This window comes from Parus major, chromosome 5 (genome assembly GCF_001522545.3).
Source record: "Parus major isolate Abel chromosome 5, Parus_major1.1, whole genome shotgun sequence".
NCBI classification, from domain to species: domain Eukaryota; kingdom Metazoa; phylum Chordata; class Aves; order Passeriformes; family Paridae; genus Parus; species Parus major.
The window spans coordinates 39,769,111-39,793,234 of NC_031774.1; the positions used below are offsets into that span (position 1 = coordinate 39,769,111).

At 43.4% G+C, this 24,124-nt stretch overlaps 1 protein-coding gene across 2 annotated transcripts in view; it reads left to right on the top strand.

Moving 5' to 3' along the window:
* Positions 1-24,124, top strand: part of ESRRB (estrogen related receptor beta) — a 132,405-nt gene that overhangs the window by 85,162 nt on the left and 23,119 nt on the right. For both annotated transcript variants that reach the window (XM_015631934.3, XM_015631933.1), the window contains exons 2-3: positions 6,963-7,372; positions 15,304-15,420. In XM_015631934.3, the coding sequence (XP_015487420.1) occupies positions 6,963-7,372; positions 15,304-15,420 (527 nt within the window). The remainder of the gene's footprint in view (positions 1-6,962; positions 7,373-15,303; positions 15,421-24,124) is intronic.

The following is a 24,124-nucleotide window of genomic DNA, read 5'->3' on the forward strand; positions in this document are numbered from 1 at the left end:
AAAGGACACTGAAGGTGCTTAGGGAGATATAGATTATAAGTGCTCTAGATAGGCAGAGTATAAAGAAAGACACTCAAGAAGAAATGAAGGTTTAACTGAGTATTTCAGCAGGGATTGAGTTGCAGTTTTGCTGTGTGCAGGCAAAGTAGTTGAACTGCTGTGAATGTAGAAATAGTGGGGTAAGTGGAAATGTGAAACACAGAATGATAATGTTGGGGGAAAAGGGTGGTGGTAGAACTTGGATGAATAGTGAACAGCAAGTCAACCCTGTCCTTGTTTTGCTGTGGTATCAACAATAAGTATAAGCAAGAAGCATTAGCTCAAGTGCTAAAGCAATTCACTCTGGGGGAAGTGCCATTTAGTACACCAAGAGGGCAAGGGACCTTCAAAAAGCAGTGTGTTATTTAATAACAGAGTGAACTGATAATATGTGTCACACCTCCAGATTAATTGTCACTTCGTCTGTGTAACACTTTTTACCATTTACTAACAAGACCATTGTCGTAAGGGTGAAGAGAAATTACAGTAATTAGGAGAGGGATGAAGGCTAGTAGGAAATCCATAATGTCTTCTGCCCACGAGAGCCTTTTTTATTTATTAAGCAGCCTCCAGACAGTTTGATGTGGGAGCTTTTTTCAGCATGAGCTAACTTGGGCTAGAGAAGATCTACTGATATGTAACTGGGCGCTGGTTATGCAATGGGTCAAAGGGATAAAATATCTACTGGGCATTAGACAAGCAAGTACTATTTGTATAAGAGCCAGAATGTGAGCACTAGCTTGTCCAAAGACAAGTATGTAGTGTTGGGGAGGCATGTTATGGACAAATGCCTTGACAACTGGCTGTCTGGGGTTAGCCACACTCTACAGAATAGGAGCATAACCCATGCGAGCCAAAGGGAGGCATCGCTAGGAAACATGGCAAAACTCTTAGAAATCAGATCTGCACTCCAGAGAAAAGTAGTTAAATCGAGCTGAGTTCTGACTCTTGCACTTTATAGCAATGAAAAATACTGTGATTGAAACAAAAACTCTCTAAAGCCCATGCACTGGTATATTTATGTTTATGATCACGTCCATCATGCTGGTTCTACCCAAGCTCTTGCCTATTCTCAGAGAGAAATTAAGTTTGTCCTGGGAACAGAGCATGTTCCTGTATGATAGAATAAGCCCAGAAAAGAATCCTGATACAACTGAGTTACCCACAGTTATCCACTGTACAGCAGTAAAATGGCACATTGGCATTATTCTTGGACTGTTGAATGGAGAAAAGCTGTCAGTGTAGATAAGGTCTCTAAATGATGGCTCTCTCATTTGAAGTCCATATGGAGTAAAAGAGCATGAGAAACCAGTGTGGGTGCTGATCCCTTTCCTCCCTAGCACTTTGGTGGGTGTTCTCGGTGAGGCAAAGGTGGGAGCGTGTTTGTGAGCTGTCCATGGTAAAAGCAGGTCGACCAACAGGTGTGGCTCAGCTCTATGACATTAACTCTTGGCATAAGTGACCTAAAATTACACTGGCTGTTATTGCAGCTGTCACATCTAGCCTGACACTTGGGAAACATTATTTATTTCTGTCTTCTGTATCTAAAAAAAACACCTGACAAAATTTGGCTTGTTGGAGTTGCAGCCAGTGTTTGAGAAGATGACCTACATTGTTTTTCAGTCCACTGTGGATTGCAAAGCTCTCTCATGTGGCCCACAACAAGACACAGAATCTGTGTTGCCCATGATGTGCACATCCCATGTACATATGCAATGCAAGTTTGTGTGATCTGAACTGACAAATACCAATAGCAGAAATAGGTCTGTACCAGAGAAGAGAATGGATGTTTTATCATTGGTGTTTCTGCAGATTAAAACTACTTTCGTCTTCTATGACTGGTTTTAAAATTTCTGTGCAGTCCAAAATGTGCTTTTGTCACAAGCTCATGCCTGAAGTGAGCAGCTTTATACTGGCAGACTTCTCAGGTTTTGTCAGTATAACTTCAGTCTACTGTGAAGACTTCAGGACTGAAGTGCAGTTCCACAAGTACAGCCATATGGCACCTGGAAGTTACAAGCTGTACAGGCATCTTACCTGCATGGTTTTCCACTTTATGGAACTTCAGAAAATCAAGATTTCATTCTGTCTGGAATCTATATCCAGTGTGAGAGCCACCCACAAAAAAAAGCCCATTTCTGACCTTTTACATTTCTCCTTGTGCCCAGAATAGGGAAGATTTTTTTTTTCCTAAGGAGGGCCTGAGTATTTTCTCTTTTTCCCCTCCATCAGCTGATACTAGTTCTATAGTCACATTTCAGTACCCATTTTAATGATAATTTCAGTCTTGCTGTTGGAAATCCCCAACATGCTGAGTTGGTGACTTTATGACTAAATCAGAAAATACTGGTGAAGGGACTGGACTACATGGCAGAACATATGTCCATTCATTAACTTTCTTCGGGAAACTGGAGTATAGAACTGAATCTATCCTTGCATTTCCTGTTGAAGATGAGGTTTCAGCCACTAAGGAAGCTCAGCAGTGTTGTCACTAAACTTTTTTTGATCCAGTTTTGGAATAGTGAATGCCATTTGGAGAGTGTAGAAGGTCAAGTACTTAGGTTTGCATGAGCTCTTCAATGTTCAGATGGTATTAAGTTACTGAATTGTGTATACCTTTAGCTGATAAAAAGTTCCCCTGGCGGGGAGAAGTTACCATCTGTTACAAAGCTGGGTATTTTGGCTGTCCTGCTAAACAGGTGTGAGTGGTGGACATTTTTTTTCTCATTTATACATAAAGACTACTGAATTATTGTAATTTCCAGATCCAGAAGTGGGGTAAAGAGGTGAATGTAACTACAAATTACTATTCCAGGCAAAAATAACCCCGAAGGATGTGCAATAAAATAGCCTTGCCTGCATCAATCCCAAACTTGTAATCCTTGATGTTTGAAAGAATGAAAATCATGGGCACTACTGCCTTAATTTTATAACTCTAGTCTTCTGTCCCTTTCTGTTCCTTCCCATCTAGCAATCTTTCCCTCTCTTATTTTTGCTGTTATTCTCAAAAGATCATTAAACTCATAAGCCTTTAATGGCAGCCATTGCAGAGAAATAACAAAAGATGAAGGGCTGGAGAATTGAGGAAACTTGTAACATTACCCAACATTGCTGCCCAAAGGGGAGAACACTAATGGATAAAGACCTAAAGCACAGATTTGGACCTTGGCTTGTCTAAACCTGTGTGTTTACATCCAGAATCACTGAGGTCAGAGCACACTTGTCTGAGGGCAGTTACAAGCACATAAAGGCTAACAGCATTGTTAGTGATAAACAGCAGTGGGTTTATCAAAGAGGAGTACAGCAGACAATAACCTTTCTTGATGCAATTAGATAATTAGTGGGCAAAAGGAATACAGTGAATAGACTGACTCTGGATCATGCATGGGCTTTTGACACAAAGCTGTGCAAAATCTTATTAGGGAAATTAGATCAAATTGGTTTTGATACAAATCCTGTGAAATGAATCATGGATTAAATGACAGTGTAAACAGAAGGGTTAGAGATATTCTTTATCCTTCTGCAAAGATGGTGTCCAAAAGAACAGTGTTTTGACTGTAAATACTCATCAGTGACCTGGAAGTAACCTAAAAGTGATCACTCTCAAATTTACAGTTGACAGAACCAAAAGATACTAAAAAAAAATCAGCATAGAAAAGAGCTAGGCTGAAAAAATGAGGATTGAGAGCAGGCTTTGGTAAAACAAGCAATAATTAGCACTGTCCAGTTCAAAGATGATACTGGATCTACTTTGGAACAAGGAGAATCTCCAAATTTCATGTTGTGCAGAGCACAGTGGCAAAAGCAGCTTATGTTCAGAGAGGTCCCAATGAGACAGGCTATCAAATTTTGTGAGCTGATGTGCAACCTGATGTCTGGCAAAGCTACTGTTCAGTTGGTCCATATGTCTTCCTGGCTGTGTGCTTTCCAGAGTGACTCTCCCCTGTAGTGCTGCAGCATTGCACTGTGCAGTTCAGGGCACCTTGCTGCAACAGAGATCCAGGGAAGTTGGAACAAATCCAGTGAAGGACCACAAAGATGCTAAAGGGATTAGAAGGAATGACCTATGATGAGGAAAGGTGAAAAGAACGAAATGTTTAGAACCTCTAAGCCTGTTACATGGGCACAGAAATAGTAACGGAGTTTCCTGTGCCAGCACAGAGGAGAGTTGGATCAAGTCTCTCTCCTTTTACATTCCTATTAAGGTAACTAGAGCCAAGCAAAATGGCTGTTCATCACTTTGAACTCTTTGCAAAACACATTTAGCTGTTCTTCTTGAAGTTCAAGATGTTGTATCTCATTGCCAGGGGACACTCTGACTGTTTAAAAATCAGCACAGGGTTTCCATGAGACTTGCAGAAAGTCAGAGGCCAGAAAAGAAAAGCACATGCTCTGGAATGGCTGGAGTCACCTTAGCTGTAATCTTTGATCTATCTTGGTGTTAAGGGCTTTTGCTCTCAAGCATGCGTTCACATCCAACCAGAACTCGCTATGTACTGCTGCCTGCTGGAAGGGAACAGGAGGGTCCTCATCTATAAGGACGTAGGGGGCTTGTTTCCTGATTCACCATCAAACACTCACTGTTTGCATGCCTTGGGGAAGGAAGACTCCTTATTTCCTCAGGTTTTTGTGGTTTTTTTCCTTTTTTTTTTTTTTTTTTAATTTTTTTTTTTTTTATTTTCTGTTTTTATTTTTTGTTCTTTCTCCACTGAAGGAAAATACCTCAGTAAGCACTCTTGAAGTCATCCATGAATGTTGGACTATTTAAGAAACAGAAGTTGGGATTTGGGCTCCACTGATGGAACCTACCAGTACAGCTCATCTCCTTGTCATTCCTGTTTCATAGTGTTTTCCTCTGTCTGCCTTAAAAATTACAACTCCAGCTTCTCTTACCATGGAGTTCCACAGTGCAGAACAGTGCTTTATGGTTGCTTTGCCTTCGATTTTAACCTTTATCTCATGTTGCTGTGCCCAGTGATCTTAATTTCTTTACCACAGATGCAGTTCTCAGGTATGGGGAGGTTCCAGAGCCTGCACAGCAGGTTTCAGCTTTGCTGTGAGATGCTAAGATCTAGTCTCAGCTAGCAAAGTTTCATCTTCCTTCACACAGTCAGCTGTCGTTACACCAGAAGATCTGCAATATGTCCAGGTGCCCTGTGGGAATAGAGATGAATGCGCCTGCAGCAATTTCTGTAACTGCTCCATGACCTCTAGTTCATTGTGGCCCTCTGGGCAAAGCATGGGCATTTATCAACTCATCACACTGTCTCTGAGAGGGCCCAAACCCTGGATTCCTCTCAAGTAACACCAGGCAGAGCAGCTGAGGAACGTGAGATGCCTGCCCATATTCTCAAGGTCAACAGTCTTGCCAAAAAACAAACTTGGCTGATCGATCCCAGAGATAGGAGATGAGGTCAAACTTTGAGGATGAAACAGAGAAGGGAAAATTAGGAGATACTTAGGTCAAATGAGATCATAAGGATGCAGGACTGTGAATTTGCTGCATATCAAACATCTATATTCCTATCAACAGACACACAGATGTGATATTTAAAAGTGTGCACTCCAGCCTTGCTGAGTCACAGAATGTTTTGTCCTGTCCCCTGATGGATTTGATCTCTTGGCAGAAGGAGTTGCCACAAATACCAGGTAAATAGGCTGAAACTGAAATAGAAATAGAAATTACCCACATGACCATGGTGTGGTAACTTTAAACAAGCAGAGCTTATAAGAAGAAAAGTCAAGCATCTCCAGTCACTCAGAATTCTTTGGCCGTGTCATCAGGAAAATGCATGTTTAGTTTCTCTTAAAGCCCTTGACAAATTGGCTTGCTGAAGGGAAAATTTAACCTCTCAGGTTAATACTATTATCAATTAAAAGGTGTCAGAGACAAAAAGAAGGGCTAGACGTACCCAACTCAGAAAAGAGAAGTCAATTTTCAGCATGATAAAGGTTAACATGCATCACCCACAAAGATCAGTATTGTGTGTTTGATCCATGTATTAATGATCTGGGAAGTGGGTGAACAATGAGACTGCAGATGAAATCAAATTACCAAGGAAGACTGAAGAGCTCCAGAGGATCCTAGTAAAGCTGGGTGTCTGGACTGCACAGCATAGTGGCAGATGAAATGCACTGTTGACAATTGCAAAACATTGCACACCAGAAGGATTAATTTGATTTTTTCATACATCTTAATGGATTCTAAATTAACTGTAGCAACTCAGGAATAAGATCGAGTGTTGCAGTAAGTAACTTCCTGGTAGTATTTGTTGAAGAAATGGTAGCAATTTCGATTTTCATTTAAAGAGGGTAAAAAAAGCAAACAGTGGAAGGAATTACATAATATGTAGACTGAAAATAACATAGAAAATATTGTAACATCACTAGGTAATTGATGGCGTGCCTTTTTCTTGACTACTGTCCAGACCTTCAGCTGGAGAAGTGATGGAGCGGTGCCAGTTTCGTGCTGCTGAGGAGCTGGCTCATTGAACTTTGTTCTGGACTGAACAGAAATAGCCAGACTAGAGGAAGTTCTGAGATGGATGATGAAGCAGATAAGAGATCTGCAAAAACTCCTGCATGAAGAGCCATCATATAGATAATGAAGAGCTGAACGAGGAGAACATGGCAAAACTACATTTCCTGAGAAGGAGAGTTGGGAAATGTTCAGGGAGTCTGACAGGCTGAAAATACATTATAGGCAAATAAAAATGGGATTTGTTTGTTCATACACCGCGCAAGTAATCCCTGAAACTCATTGCTATAAATATCATAAAATTTAGCAGTCTTCCAAGAAAAGACTGAACACTTTTATAAAGAATAAGACTATCTGTGACTAAAATAAATATGAAGAGCTTGAAAAGCTGGTAAAGTTCTTTCCATAAAGGCGATTGCTGAGTGCCTTTGCTCTCTCCCTGCAGGCTGCTCGGCAGAATGGCCACGGAGGAGCGGCACCTCTCCTCCAGCTGTGGGTCCTTCATCAAGACCGAGCCCTCCAGCCCATCTTCTGGCATCGACGCCATCAGCCACCACAGCCCAAGCGGCTCCTCCGACGCTAGCGGTGGCTACGGCATCGCCATGGGCGGCCACCCCAATGGCCTAGACTCGCCACCCATGTTCAATGGCACGGGGATCGGCGGCGGGTCCTGCCGGAAGCGTTACGACGACTGCGCCAGCGCCATCATGGAGGACTCACCCACCAAGTGCGAGTACATGCTCAACGCAATCCCCAAGCGGCTGTGCCTGGTGTGTGGGGACATTGCTTCTGGGTACCACTACGGCGTGGCTTCCTGTGAGGCATGCAAAGCCTTCTTCAAGAGGACTATTCAAGGTATGGTGGGAAGGAATGGAAACTGAGGCATTCACTCCATAGAGATAAAGGGACATGGCCCCAGACATTACTGAGACTGCAGTGTCATATAAAGGGGGGAAAGGGAGAATGTATTTAATGCACCTAACTCTCCATCCTTTTGTATGCTGCTTCTTTCTTCTTGCTCAGTTCTGGTCCTTCCAAACCAATGTGGACATGGAGTTAGGCTATGTGATGATAGGAACCTTTGCCAAGTTCCTTGCCTGATTGGCTACCAGATCTGGGTATCTGGACTAGAGGATCTTCCTGCCTCTGCTAGTGGCACTGATACTATGAGAATGTGGCATCTAGTGGAGTAAGGCCTGGAAAGGAAATGCTTTGCGTTCTAATTGTGTTTTAAGGCCCATTTGAAGGGTAGGTGCCTCTGTCAAGAGATGGAATGTATGTAGACATATCTGCACCTTAAGGTGAAAGCTCCAGCATTACAAGAGTAGAGAAATTCTTTGTCCTACCAGTCCTGATATGTAGCCATGAACTTAATACAAACCTCAGCACAAATCTGGACAGAGAACTTTTGTGAGAGTCAGTCTTTTTCTTCTTTTCGAGTTTTACCAACCTTTTTCATTAAGATGCAGATTCTTTGAAGATAAAAAAAATAGGCAGTGAAGAAGATGAATTTTTTGTCAGTCTCACTAAGGATGAGCAATTCCTCAGGAGATTTTGAAAACCTCAATGCATGCACATGTAGATGAATTGCTGTGAGTTGCTCCTTCATGTACAATTCAGGTATGAGGAGTATGGCTGTGTCCTGACTGCCAAAAGTGTTTGCAGATGTGCACATGTGCAGCTACAATATAATCAAAAGCAGGAGTGCATCCAAACAATCTCCAATATCCGTGGATGTTTGGGTATACTTACATACCCATACCCCATGTGAACAAACATGCTGGGATGTACAGATACCCCCTTTATTTCCTCCACTAGCTGGAAGAAGAACAGGATCATTCATCTTTCAGTGGGAAGTCTATTGGGTTTGCCCAAGTACGGTGTGCTGACTGAAGGCAGGTCTACAGTGAGCAGGCAGCTGTGCATGTACTTGGCTGTTGGCTGGGGTTAGTCCACCACATCAATACTTTCCTTGCCTCCTGTGAAATGAAACAAATGCAAGTGTGGAAAGACCACTCACTTTGTTAATTGAATGGATCTGATTACACTGTTGCTGGGGATGTTCAACTCTTGAATGGTACAGGGTGCAGTTTATCCCAGGTCTCCACAAAAGTCACTATATCTATCTTGTTTTCATAGATTTTAGATATCTTTCCTTAATGTGGAAATCCAGCTGTGGAAATAATTACTCTGCCTCACTGATAATTCCTTTCTTTATTATGCCATGGCTGTCCTTAGGGAATTGGCCTGTTCCCTGGCAGGGTTTCTGTAATTTGTCATTGCTGAATCTCTGTGATTGAATGTGAATTTTACTTGCATTTCTGTCAGCACTGACTCCTTCCCTTCTCCAGCCCTTGGAACCCTTCCTAGTGTTTCTTTTAGGCACATTCAGGTGCTAAAGCAGGGACAGGGTAGCACTCAGAAGCAAAGTCCTGGGGTCTCCTAATACAGGAAGAGACCAGTTAATTACCCCTTCATGGGAATGATACTGGAGGACCTCTGTGTCAGAGCAGAAGAGTCCTTGAGAAGGAGAAAAAAACATAGGAACTTCTGAAGAGTTTTCAGAGATAATCAAAAGAAAATGATGCATGGTAGCAGTACACGGAGCCTGTATCAGCCAGGTAATATGCCAGCTGACTGAATCCCAAGAGGGGAGAGTGCTTCCCTCCGTCTTCCTTTCCCTAGCCATATTCTTTCTCTCTGTGGTTCCCCAATTGATTGCCTGTTAACATGCAGCAGACGGGGAGGGGTGGGGGCGGGGGGAAAGGAGTAAGTGAAAATTTCTCTCACCCTGTCATCAGCTTGGGCTGGCAACTGAGGTACCAAAATGCTTTTATTCCTAAGAGTGTGAGAGTCAAGTGTGCTGTGCCTGAGGGTGAGCAATTTCAGCTATGAAGCTGAAGGCTGAGTGCAGGGAAGCAGGCAGCAAATAGGTCTGCAGAGTTTGGTTGAGTCAAAAAAACACACTGTTCCCACAGCTCTGCTGCTGTGGGCATGATATCCAACTGTAGCCCTAGGTGTGCAGGAGAAAAGGATTTGAGTATCACATAAAAGAGAAGATGAATGGCAAGAGCATTTCCAAAAGGTGTTTATCCCATAACTCTATTCAGTAGCTGTTTTAAGCATTTAACAAAGTGAAAGCATCTTCATCCAGGCTGCCTAACATCAATGTAGCCTTTGCAGAAAGCATGCAGATGTGTATGTTATATAATTGCTTTCCCAGTATCCTAGTACCAAAATCTTGCCATGATTCAGAATGTGGGAGTGGCATTGACTCAGTGGTTTGAGCACCAAGATGGAGCAATAACCCCAGGATTTCCCAGATGCTCAAGAGATTAAATAGGTAAATTTATCATCAGGCTTTTGTGGTCTTGGACAAGCCACTTCACTTCTCTTTGCTTGAGTATTGACAGGTGAAAAACTAATGAATACTATGACTGTATTTACTTTGCTGGCTTTACATGTGCATGCTGCCATAAAATGGGTCTAAATCTGTGCTGAGTTCCTAAACAACTGCAGCCCTATCCAGATACCCCTGATCATGAAGCAGACCTTCACAAGAAGTCCCCCTTCCAACTATCCCCCCCTCCCCTGCTACAAATTACCCCATGCCTATTAGGGTTTTTTAGCTGCATTAGCTCACATAAAACCTGCATATCTTGAGGTAGGAGCATCTTGCAATGGCCTTTGAACTCCCTCTGCCGCTGTAGCCGCAGCAGGAAGAATGGGCATCCAAGCTGCAGACCTCTAAGCAATATGACTTACTTGCAGCTCACTTTCTCACGAGGCCAGGTGAGGCCAGGGTGTCATGAACAGCACAAGGGCTGCTGTTTTTCAAATGATGGGACATTCAAATGATGATAGACTGAGAGCCAGCATCGACATGGTTGATTGTCTCTGAGGTCACTGGTATTGCTGTGTGGGAGTTTTCTGTCAGTAGGCTTTTTCCAAAGAAAAGTGGAATTTTTACCAAGTCAGATTTTCCCAAGAAAAATTTTGATGATAGGAGAAAAAAAAGAAAGCAGGAAAATCCAAACCATTTATTCCCTTCTAGCTGAAATGGAGTGTTTGGTTTTCCTGAACTAGGACAGGAAGACAGGATCACCCAACACACCTTAACCTGTCCCACAGATTATGGGGGAGTGTCAACACTTCTGTCCTTTCTTACCTTGTGTTACATAGAATAAGGATTGAGGCCCGTAAACCTGTGTGTCATTTCCACTTTGCAATGTTGGCAATGCTTGACATAGAAAAGTGAACACCTGAGGTGAGTTGAGAGAACTTTGGGCTGCAGGTCTTTCCCTCTGAACATAGTATTTTGAACCCCAGGATTGGACTTACCATACTTTGAGGCAGTCAGAAAACCTAAACTGGCCTGAAGCATTTTCAGTCAGCTAGGCTGTCTGACAAAATTTTAACCTGTTTCCCTATCACTGTACTGTTTCACGGGATTATATTCTAGTGGCAGCTTGCATTTTCCTCACCTGACTATGAATACTGTGGAATGTGCAACCTAGTGCAAATAGAAGAGGATCTGAATTTCAGACGTGTTTAAATGTCCTGCTATTGGTACTCAAGAGAGGTCTGATTTGAAACAAAAGATTTCATATTAGCTGAATGTAAAGGAGTGAGTGTGTTACATATAAGATAGTTTGGGATGTTTATAAATAAAAGCTTTTTTAATTTCTGTTCCACAGAAATCCTACCTAATCCTTTCATCCAAATTTAGACAAAGGCAAATACTGGATTTTTTACAGGATAGAAATTCTCAATCAAAGTCTGTTCCTTCTCTTAATAGTTTGCTCAGCAGGTAGAGCATTATCAGTCAAATATATTGTCATTGTCATTTGTTCATTAATTGTCACAACTAGTAGGTGGTTTTGCCTACTTTGAGTATTAACAAACAACAATGTTATGTAATGATACGAGTCCTTTATTATTAAATATACTCATGACTATGACTACCTTGCATCTATTTTTCATCTTCAAATGATGAAAATAAAGGCTATTTCTAAAATGACCCATTATTATTTTTAAAAAAAAGCTTAAAGCTCAACAAAACATTGGAGATTCCAAGAAAAGAGACACATTTACCATCATCTTCTGGATAGGAAAGTTGTGTGTTAGGCAAGGTGCCTGCGCCTGTGGATTTCCAGCTTGAGTCTTGCAAGCTTCGAACTCAGTGAGTGTAGCAGCAGAACTGCTGTGTTGGGATGCCTTTACACCAATAAGGAGCTTGAGAGGTGGATAATGCAGCTCAGAAGACTTGTACGGGTTTATAACAGGCTTGTAATAAAGTCTTCTAGGGCTTTCTGGTTGTTGTTGTGGTGCTTAGAGTGGCTCCCAGGAAGAGGAGCAGTTGACAGAGTTTTTACTGAGCAGAAGAGCGTTACAATCCAAATGCACAAAGGAGGTTTTATATCCCTGCAGTAGCAGCCACATCAGCCAGGCACTGTCCTGTCCTTCTGTCCTTCTCAGAAAAGTGCCTGCTACATTTCAGGTGGGAGTTCACAGCTTTCAAAAAAATTTCTAAAGCTTACCCAGGGAAAGTGCAGTATTTCATGATCTAGTGCTTGACAGCTGATTATTATTCACAGATCTATCACTTGAATTTAAGAAAAAACATCTTCAGTGCAACCTCAGCTCTATTAGTCTAGTGTTTTCTGTTTGCCTCAGTACATTTGTACAGCAAGCTCTGTGCAGAAGGACCTTTTCTGTGGAAGTTCTTTAAAATATTTCTATGTCTGAAACCTCATAGACAAACTTGCTGCCAGTAGGGAGCCCCCAAACCCCTGTCCTGCATGCTTGTACAAGCAGGAGGCTGATTTGAGTGAGGTTTTGTGAAATGTCCAAGCCCTCTTTTTTGAACAGGAGTCAGGTGTGCCACCCTAAGGAGTCAAGCAGTTCTGGTGATACACCTATATGTATTCCATTTTCCACCTAGCATCATTTGAATCCTTTCCTTTGAAAGCTGAGGCTTAAAAAATATCCTTTCTTACCTTATGCAGATCATGGAGAGATTTTCATCTGATTTTCACAAAGTACCTCTCCTCACACCAGGACTTGAGCTATGATACCTCAGTTAGAAAGACTAATTGAAGTGAATGGCAATGAAGAAGAAACGAGAAAAAGCAAGATGGGCTTTTTAGCAATCAGAAGCTGAAAATTATTTAAGGAATTTCTTGGTTATTTTTATCTAGTCTTTCATGAGTTTCCTTGCAGAAAGGATTTCTAGAAAGGTAGAATCAGGAAGCAGGGAGTAGCTTGTGTCCTCAGTGCTGTACTGATTTCAAGCTCAGTTCCCCTGAGGACCCTGTCCCTAATTTAAGCAGGAGATGGGTGGGACTTTACTATGCTCCCCAAGCTCAGGGAGGCATTCTTGTCTTCCAAGTCCATCCTGTTCCAGAGAGGTAGGGTGAATACAGGGTCTCTTGAATGACCGAATTTTGGTGCGCAATTTTGAGGTGCTCCTATTATATGTGCAATAGAAATTATGTTCCAAGCTATTTAATAGTCAGAGGTCTAATTTTGCAGAAAATAGGGTACTTTTGCAGTTCTCCAGCATAAAAAAAAAACATGTTCTATCACTTTAATAGTCCTTTGCTGTTTTGTAGCATCTCTCATCTAAAGACTTTAAAGTACAGTTACACCTTAATGAATAAAGACTCTCAGTCTCTCCAGAAGGTAGGTTTAGTGTTCATTTCATTTTTCAGATGAGCATGGACATGAAGAGGGAGTGATTTGCCCTCCAAGGCAATATATGAAGGCTTAGAAGAAATCCAGACTCTGATCTGTTCACCTACCACTTGATTTTTGAGGCCATTTTTTAGGTAAATCTTGTGCCATGGCATCAGTGAGGTTCTACCATTTTTTTCAGATCAAATGTAAATATTTTCTAAGTAAAGAAAATCCCTCTAATAAGCAACAGCTGAAAGCAAGGCCTTGTCTATTTAATTGTCCCTTCTTTGCACCTTCCTTCTGGGGCACATAATCTATGGTTTATGACACATAGAGACTTGACTCACATTCTGTTGTTGCATACAGAGTTGTGCATGTCTGTGTACACCTTTGTGTGCTGATAGTCTTCTGCAGGACCTTGCAGCATCCCCAGCTGCTGCAGTGAAGGGAAGCTCTCTCTGAGGCCCCTGTGCTGGCAGCTGGGCTGGTGGTGTGACTGCCAGCCACTGGGAGGCTGTTGGAATTTCGATGAGTTAATCTCATCACTTTATCACAGGGCACTTACAGAAATTACAGGGAGCTGTGAGCAACTCACTGTGCTGGCAGCCAGCCCCAGGACCCATAAAAGAAATTGAGACACCAAAAAAAAAAAAAAAAAAAAAAAAAAAAAAAAAAAAAAAAAAAAAAAAAAAAAAAAAGAAAAGAAAAGAAAAAAAGGAAAAGAAAAAATCTGAGAACTCTGGTAAACTTTTGGAAATGACAGTTTTTTCTGGTTGAGTTCTGCTTGTGTAATGCTGATTGTGCCTTCCCTGGTGATGCCCCTGCTTTCTGCAGTAATGGCAGGGATTGTGCCCAGCTGTGGCTCTCAATCTCTGCTGTGCACAATGTGATTTTGGGCCTGATATAAAACTCCCAATGCTTAGCCTCTTCTTTAGCAATCATGATCCCAGTACAGATGTGTGTTAGAGAACTGCTTGTTCAGGCTGCACACAGTGTGTGTTTGGCAACTAGCACCTTCATGTCCTCTGACCCTCTCCCATTTAGTCATGATGTAGGTTTTGTAGGCTCTTCCCAGTACCATGCTTGTCAAAGGATCCAGGGAGTAGAGTCATGCAGAAGCTTGGGGATCTGCTTGACACTGCAGAGGGACCTTCAGCTTCCAAATGAGAGCTGTCACTGTCTGCCACTGCTATAAAGGCTCAGTGCCCTTACTGTGGTGTCTCTGTGTTAGGGGGCAAATTTTCAGCTTTTGGACCACAAAACAAACAAAAAATAAAATAAAAATCTTGCATCTCTCCAGAGCTCTGATCCTGGCTTTGGTGAGAAAGGTTGGCATTCTAACAAAGGCAAAACCTCCCAAAGTGAGACTGTGTCTGAGTTTTTTCCAGGTTTGTTCTGGTTCTGTTCCTTCCTGTGTGGGGCACAGCAAGTATATGATCATGAGATCAGATCACCATGCTCACGGGTCTGTAATGTTCTGTGTCTAGAACAGGAATTTGTTTATTACCTTGAGATCTATCTTGAATTTCAATTTCCAGCTCTTTGAGAATGTTGATACATGGCTGGCTATTGAAATTCAGATGCTGCACAATGACGAAATATAGCCTGAATGGAAGCAACTTGTGCAGCACGCTCTGCTCTTGCTGACAAACTGCGTTTGGGGGCAGATGAGTAGTAGTGAGAGGAATGGGGTGGAATTAGGGGGAAATTGCAAGTCTTGTAAGCTCCCTGGTTCCCCAAGCAGGACAAAGAAGGGCAGATGACATCTACCCCACAGACATGGAGCAAGACTGTCAGCAAAGGAAATACTAGTAATGTCTGAACTGCTCCCACTCTTATCCCTGGACTTCAGGGAACAGGCCAAGTTGCAAGGGGTGCAGCACAAGGGATGACAACATGCCTGGAAGACACATACCTGAAAGCCCAGCACTGCAGTCATCCCCTTGGCTAGGTCAGCAGGGTAAAGTCTCAGAGGATGTGTAAGTGAATGAGCAAACATGCAGCATTTACAGACTGATGGTGGTGGGAATATCTGGGCACTGCAGCCTGTCCCTGGATCCACGGGGAGAACATGATTCCTGGGTGACCATCTCTGTGTTTGATTACAGGGAATATTGAATACAGCTGCCCGGCCACCAATGAGTGTGAGATCACGAAACGGAGGCGCAAGTCCTGTCAGGCCTGTCGCTTCATGAAATGCCTCAAAGTGGGGATGCTAAAAGAAGGTAAGACAGAGTCAGATGAGAGTTTTTCTCTGTGCCAAGAATGCCTGGGATTCCAGACCTTGCAGAATCTCCCAGGCTAGCTACATGCTTGCCCCCTTTGTGTTCCTGAATGTATCTTTCTACAGGCTTTGTCAGAGTCAGGATGAGCAGCGACCAAGAGGTCAGTCCAGAGAGGAGAACGGTTCTAGTCAGTGCTCTCATGCTCAGATATTATTTCTAGCACTTGCAAATTTGACAAATAACTGGAAACTGGTGGTTCCAGACTTCCCTTTCCCAAAGGAATGCTGGGCTGGAGGGTGTTTCTCTTCTTGCACCCTAGTAATTTTTCGGTGTTGAGGAGGAGAGGCTCTTTCATGATCATGACTGAGTTGGCAGCTCATCATAAGGGAAGGATGGAGTTAATGCAGAGCTGTGGCACAGTGTGCAATATGCCTTTATTGCCACTCAGGAGACTTTCTGAAGATGGTTGGTAGCATAGGTTTGTCTTGGAGCTGTGGGTCCCCTGCCCTGCATACTCAGCCTGTGTTTTGCTCAGCATATTGATCTGTTCAGTGCTCTTTAAGCAGTGTTCAGCTTCTCTCCTGTACTGTTTTTCCTCCCACACCCCCCTTTTCAATCCTTGTCCATTCATGAGGAACCACAGGGAATTCAGTGGCAATTAAACACATTCTTATGGATTGACTTTAAAGGTTTGTTTCCCTTGGGTCCCTCTGGGAAAGGCAGTGAGGGGAGGAGGGGAAGGAAGAAGGAGCACTGCACATAACACTCTGCATGGCTATACCAGTGGAGTGAGGTCCTCTCAGCTTAACCACAAGAAACAGCTGCTGGCTGTGGTTATGCACGAGTCCTGTATGCTGGATCCAAGATGCCAGCATACAACTTTCTTCCAGGTCATGACATCACAGCAGCTGGTAATAAATTGTGCAATGTCAGTTGAGTGTGTATTGCTTCTCACTAGAGCTCTCTCATTTCTTGAGATGCAGGTTGATGGCAGCCAGTGTTGTTAAAAATGTAGATGAGACATTAAATCTGTTTTTTTCTTTGATGGATGTGTAGTTTCTGTGGTTAAATATCTTCCTTCTACAGCATACCAGTTACCAAGGGGAGGAGATGCAAACTTCTGTAATTTGGCCCTTCCTGACCTAGGTGTAGAGGTGGTCTTGATCTCCTACTGGGAGGGAGGCACCTACTTTGTAGTTAGAGACCACTGGAAACCTGCTTCTCTTCATGTGGTAGTTCAGAGAGGGGATGTATGCTCTTACCCACTAAAACAAATATACACTGGTGACACTGGCTTCAGTGCAGGTTGTTCATGCACTGCAGCCTATTCATATGAATCCCATAAAACAACCTTAAATGCCTGTAGTGTCTCCAGTCATTCTGCAGAGCAGCAGCACAAGTTCAGGCTTGCTGGCTGCCAGTGTCTGTGCTGTCCTGCTTCTGAGCAGTCGTGCCTTTTGGAGCTGGCAGCTGGGGAAACAGTCACAGGAGCCAGTGCTGCTGTGCTGACTGTGTGGTCAGGGCATCTCTGCTTCTGGGAGTTCAGCACTGTTCAGAGCAGGGTCCTGTGAAGGGTTTTATGTCTTAGCCTCCAAGTTCTGTGAAAACAGTTAACTCCATCCAGACCAGAGTTAGTCTGGAAAGCAGTGTAAATTCACTCACACCATGCTGTGCCTGAACTCCCAGACCCTGTGGGATACTACTCATGGCAAACTGAAATTTGACTCTATGGCTCTTTTTGTGCTGAAGTGTATTTAGTTATTTATATAGGGATTGATCAAGCATCATTAAAGTCACTGGGGAAGGGTGGTTTGCTATTGATGTTAGTCTATCTGTGATCCTGCCCATAATATTTAAAGCTGTGGAAAATACAGCATAAAGATTTATTGATAGCAGTGGGATACAAGAGCACATGATATTATCAGCAAGAGCAGAGGAGGCTACCCTAGCAATCTGAAAATAGGGGTACTGTGTCATAACAGAAAGTGGTCAAGTGATATTGGACAGGCATCTTTTTTTCTTTCTTTTGCTCAGTATCCCAGGCTGAGAAATAAGGGTTATAATGCTTTGCCTTGCAAAAGAATTGTGAGGACCAATTAGTTAACTTTATGTGAAGCTTGGTGGAAGCACAGAGTATTAGTATACAGAATTCAATCAATACATATCTTTAAAAGCCAAATCCAAGAAGGGAGAAAAATGGTGTTACACTATTTGGTCTCCACAGAGCCACTAGTTTCTAGAAAGAACAAATCCATTGTTGTTTGTATTGCTCAAAATGCAGAATTGACAAGGGACTTCAGATTAGAAAAGGTTCATTGGTCTTTTCCATCTCTGATCTGTCATCCTATTAGCTCATCCATCCCTTTTCTCTGCCAAGGCACGAGTGTTCCCAACTGTACCATTTTGGTAGTTTAACTGTTTTTAAAAATCCCTGATGTCTTGGTTTCCCCAGAGAGCCTATTCTGCAGTCTCCAAACTCTCATTAGGACAAGATGTCTCTTGATATTTGGGCTGTGATTATTTTTCCTTTTAATAGCTCCCCTTCCTACTTTGCCTTGGTACATCTCTCTCATCATCCCTGGGTTTATGCATGGCAGAAGATTCCTAAGCCATGTTCTTTGTCCTGCTTGATTATCAAAAATTTGGAGAAAAGCAGTCTTTTGGTTAAAGGCAAGATCCAGAAGTCAGTTCTTCTCCACACAGTTTTCTCCTTGATGACCTTGAGCAAGCCACTGGGCTTGTAAGTTAGTGGGGATGTTTCTGGGTAAAGAATCTACCCTTTTGCTCAAGAAAAATATGATATTCCATTAGTAACTAGTTAAGGGCTTCATGATTTCTTCTCATTTTCCTGATTATTATTGCCATACATGAGGTACATGCTACCTCCTGCCTGCTGGGCATGTGGCGTTAACCTTGTTCTTCAAGCAGACGGCATCAGCACAAATAACCACAACTTCAAGGTCGGCTTTACACTTGAAATGCTCAGCTTGATGCTGCCGAGAGACTTGGATCCTCCCCTTGGGGGACTGCATATAAGGGTCACCAGACATCTCCCTACATAAGCTGCAGCTAGGCAATATCTGTGAATGTAGCCCTTTAAGATCCGGGGAAACTGGCCCTAACATAAATGTGCAGGTTATTCAGGCAATGCCGAGTGAATGAGGATCAGGGCAGGAAGAGAGCCAATGGAGCAATCAATAGGTGTCTCAGATATCCAGGCCACTTTCTTTAAGAGAGCTCTGATCAATGTATTGCAACAAGGGAACTGCACGGACACCAGAGCTTTGCTGTCTCAGGTTCTCCTGGCGTGATGCTGCAGAGCAGGCAAGACTCACTGGGAAAAGTGGCAAGCAGAAAGCTCTGCCCGTGGAGCCCAACTGGCTCAGATGTCTGAAGTGTTGGCCTGTCTGGCTGCCTGTCTCTTACTTTCCCCTTCCATCTGGAGTGTGCCCCCAGGGAGCATTAATTAGCCCTAGCAGGCTCATATAGGAACCTGCTGAATCTGAAGTCCGGCATTCCAGAAGACTCCAATCCCAGTGTTCATGTAGGGACACGCTGTCCCTAGAAAATCTGTGCTCTGCTGCTCTTTGCCTTGCTGAACCACCAGTCTGCAGGCAGTGGAGATGGGCATGTTCACAGCTTTGTCCAGCAGAATTGCATGCCCTCTGCTCTGCAAAAATGCAGGAAACCTGAGCTACCAGTGATACTGCTCACCCCAAATGGAGAAGATGATATGTCTGGCATGGGGGGATGGCCAGTGCAGGAAAAGTGTGCCCTGCAACTTGCAGTGGAGAGGCATTGTTCAGAGCTGGGAATCCCAGAATTTGTCCACCCCATTGCCTCTCTTTGCTCTCGTCACTGTCTGTCCTGTGCCTATAATGACTAAGTGTAGTTCTTCATCTCTGGGCTCTACATAGTAGATCTAGATCTTCCTGGATTTCTGGAATAATAGGCAGGGAAATTTCAGCAGTTTGGCTGCTCATAACTCTTAAAAACTCAGTATACTTTGCCAGTTTTAGGAAGAATATACCCTTGCTATTCACACTCTAGCCACCCATAACCTTTCTGTTCTACAGTAATTTGTTTGTCTTCAAGAGGCACATGTAATTTCAGATGACATGAGGCTTGTGTATGTGGGCACAGAGGTTTCATTTTGGACATTGGTTAGCTGGTTAAGCATGACGTCACAACTTTGCCCTCCACACCTCTACTGCCTCTCTGAACCTGGGGCACCCCAGGTCCTCCAGAACCTGGGGCACCTCCTCTTCTCTGACCTTGGTATCTGTAGGGCTGTTTTTTCTGTATTTTCTCATGCCTCTCTCTCAGCTTCTTTTGCCCTTTCTTGTATGTGTTATCTCAGAGGTACCACCAGCACTGCAGAGCTTTGGGCAGTGGTGGGTCCATTTTGGAGCTGTCTGGAGTGGACACAGGGGCAGTTTCTGGCATCTTCTCACAGAAACCACCCCTGCAGTCTCCTGCTACCAAAACCTTGTTGCAGAAATGCAGTGCTGCCCATAAAAGAGAAAGGTTCTGAGATCATCAGAAGAGGCATGGGGATAACAGGTGAATTGCAATGAAACATCAAAGCCTCTCATTACAGAACTCATCTTTGGCAGGAAATGACAGACAGGCAAGTGGAGGAGAGGCAGTATGAGACATATCAAACCATACCACACCAAAGAGAACAGACTGGCTATTCTCTAGGTATTTGGTCCTTTCTCTTGTGGAAGCCCTGCAGAACTTTTTCTTCAAAGAATTGTGTTGTTTCTTAAGCTGTGTTGTTCCTTGTTCTGTGCTGGCACATCTGCAGAGACCCAAATGGAGCATAAACAGTTCCGAAAAGGAAGCAAAGCTGGGTCACAAAATGCTTTTCATGAAGTGCATGCACAGGCAATTGTGTCACATCACAGCAGAAAATCACACAGCAAAGAAAATGTCTGTAAAAAAATCTCATCCAGGCATTGAAATGGCATTGATTATTCCCCCAGCCTTTGAGTCTTGTTTTCCTTCTTAGTAGGAGTAATGTATATTATGTTGCTGAAGTTGTCCTCTGTTCCCTGCCAGTGCTGAGACTTGTCTCCTCAGAGTCCCACCCATGACTGAGTTCCAAGTACAACTTTCTGAGATGTATGAGTTGCTTCTGCCCAGTTCCTTGCAGACATCACTGGTTGGCTTCCACGAAGGAGGGCAAAGACTGAAAGGACCCTGGGGATGTGTCCTGTGATAGACCAGGTATACCTTATCTCAGAAAGTAGAAGACAGGAGTCTGCAGGAGTACATGCACTGCATGTGCTAAAATCAGGAGTGAGGATTCCTGGGATAGGAAACCTGCCCTGTATGAGGTGTTTTACCCCACTCTGAATGTTTTTGAAGGTAAGTTGTCCTCAGGCCTAGCCTCCTGGCTCTCAAGAATCAGCCTTGTGTGATGAGGGTGAAGTCTACAGATAGTAGGAAGGAAGGTAGAAGAATATGTAGTCTTGATCTGGATGCAGAAAAAGGAGGCTTTTTAACAGCAAGAAAGTTATGCAATTATCCAGTAAAGATGTGTGATTTATCTTATCTGCATGACTCTCTTCCCAAAACTGTTATGCTGTAGTAAGCCCAGGTACAACCATTCCTTTCCCAGGCTTTGTTCCTTTGCTTCTATTGCATTTAGATAAGAAATGCTAGAAAACATTAAAATTCAACAGAGAACCCAAATTCTTTGCTAAAAATCTCCCAAGATCTTGGTCTCCTATATAACATTATTTCTGAAGTAAAGCTTGCTGGAATGTGTGGATACTGGCACTGCAGCACCAGGCAGTGAAACAGGCAAGAGAAGTCTACAGAAGAGAGCCACAAAGTTCATTCAGCTCATCTTCCCATTAATTGTTCCTGTTTCCTTCCTCTCTCTGGTGTCTTTGTCAACACCCTGCCTCCCAGAAGCTTGCAATAACCTGGTAACCCTTGTGTTACCTAAGTGCCTGCATCTCTGTGGATACTGGAGGTGATCCCTGCTACCGAGATGGTGAGACTATAATCTCCAAATTTCAGTAGCAGCTATCTCTTAAATCCATCTCCTCTTCAAGACCCTGTCTGATTAGGAAACCCTGTTCTCAGGGCAGGAATTGGCCTGGTGTTTATTCCTAACTCTTTGGTTTATCCTACCAGCTGCTGATGTCATAAATTTTTCACAGGGAATCAAATCTGTCATCCTGGACAGACTTGGGTGTGTGATGTTGTAAATTTGATGCAGACATCTAGTATCTGAGCAAGGGGTTCCAAGCACTGGTGATTTCAAGCCACTTCCACTTACAACTTAGCTTTCATCTTCTGTAAAATCCAGATAACTGAATCAACAGCAGAGCTCCTTTTCAGCAATGTAACCAAATGGAGAGTGTTTAATTTCTGTTTTCAAGTGAAAGAATCTCTCAATGGAGCAAAGTGTTTCCAGCAGCCTCTCCCTCCTGCCCCCATCCCTGCTTCCAGACCATGGGTTCACAAAAAGATATTTGATTTCAGTGAAAGCTCAGCTGATATCCCTGCAATATGCTTGGGTTCTTGCTTTGTGTTTCCTGGGAAGGATGAGGGCTCCTCCGGGGACCCTGGGTAATTGGGTTAGTGGCCAGCTCATGTCAGGAAATTAAAAGGTAGCCCCGATCAGGTTGCTGCTGTGTGCCATTTAATGGCTTTGTATTTATAGAGTATTCTGCCTCCAGCCGCTGCCAGAAATATCACTACTGGAGGTATCCAAATGAAAAAATAGAATGAAAAAATGATTTTTCCTTCTCTAAAATATCTTTGTGTTTAAAAACAGACAGGCAACCCCCTGTCATTTGAAACAGGATCTCTAGGAGCAGTGAGTGGCATCTTGATGACTCTATCTTCCACACCCAACTATTTTCCAAGGCATAAATTGAGCATTTGCAATGTGGCTGGAGCTGAGTTGTGACAGAGAGCATGTGCTGCCTTTGGCAGGTTGATGGTAATCCTCCAAAGAGGAGGCTTCCAGCAGATGGACTGCTCACAAATTGCACACTGGGCTGAGTGCACTTGGTATCTGTTTTCTGGACATAAGAATGGCACATCCAGTATCATCCCTACACTTTCTCCCTTATCTAATGGATTATGAATCTGTTTAATTTGGTTCCTCCCATTCATTTTGAATTTTGTGGTTCTTACCACACCTAAATACATGTCCATTCTTTCAAACTTTGAAGTCCAGGTTCCATCAATATACATCTAGGTGGCTTCAGAGAGGCATTACCTCTGCATAGGTTTATAATAAATACTTTGTGTATTCAGTCACCAAAACTATGCTTAGTACTCTTCTAAAACATAAGGAAAATAGGAAGCAGATAAAAACGGCAACAACCATCCTGGGATTTTTAGAACCCAGCAGTTTTCCTAGAAGCTTTTAGGTAGTTTTGACAACACAGCAGGTAATATTCTTCAAGGTAAGCAGGAATGGGATGGGACTGAATATACGCCCCCACTGCTCTACAGTAACTTTAGTCATGTGCCTCTGATAACCTGAGTGCACCAGTGACTCAGCTCTGCTGAGATTCTCAATCCCTTTCCCTGACTCACCTTTGAAGATCGTGCCAGCTCTTGACCTGCAGGGTATCCTGATAGGGTCTTTAGTAAGAACTTCCTGGCACCGCTGTTCCAATTTTAGAATTCAGTAAGAAATGGACGGTAGTTCTTAGCATTAGAAGAGCCACTGCTGAGGTGAGAACTTGAGGAGATGCTTCAAGGCTCAAGCAGAGTTGCTGTAAGAGGCTGGCCAAAGCAGAGCATACTGTGCTGGTGAGTCTAACTCCCTTGCCTCTGTGGATCTCCATCACAAGTAGACCTCTTTCCATGTAGCGCTGGGGGCCTCTCCATTTTGTCACATACCAAAAATTGTTGTTCTTGATCCGTGCTTGTACTCTTCTACCAGTTCCAAAATCTGCTTCACTGTAATACACTGAGACAAAAAACTGGACTAGAGATAGCACTGGTTTCACCCCACAGGGTTTCTCTTGGTAGTCAGTGAAGAGAAGTATCTGTCATGGTCTGGCCACGTCAAGTGTCTGGCCAGCAAACTGAATGTGGAGGTGCCTTTTTCTCTGTTGCCTGTCAAGGGAGCCCAGATGCACAGAAGGGAGCTATCAAAGTCTAAAGTAAGGTGAGTTAAATCACACCTAGAGCTTCCAGTTCCTCTAGGCAGCAAACACTGCTTTGGGGCTTTATTTCTGAGTTCTAACTCTGGGAAAGTCAGTGGGGCTGAGGCTTAGTCATCTTTTAGGTCCTGTTGTGAAAGACAACCTTGGTCTTTTCCTAGTTCCTTTTGCACAGTGCCCCTCAGCCCACTGCTGTGCAGGCACTGTGGCCATGGGTGACATAACCAATAGAGCTGCTGACCTGCTTCAGAATGTTTGGAGGGCTGGGAGGGGAAGCAGTCAAAGGAGAACGTTTGCATGGACCATGGACACAGGGTGAATATGTGGGTGTGGGGCTTATTACAGAGAGTTGTTGCAGAGAACAAAGTACTGAGGTATTCTTTATTCCCATTTGCCATTGAAGCCCTTGTTAATTCCTGAGTTTCCAGAGGGAGCAAAGTGGGGTGAGCAAAGTGAGAGGGGCTCAGCATGGGAAGAAAGCTGTGCATTTGAGAGACAGCAGTGGCTGGTGCTGCAGACAGCCCTGCAGAGCTGGCAGCCATGCAGCTGGCATTGGCAGA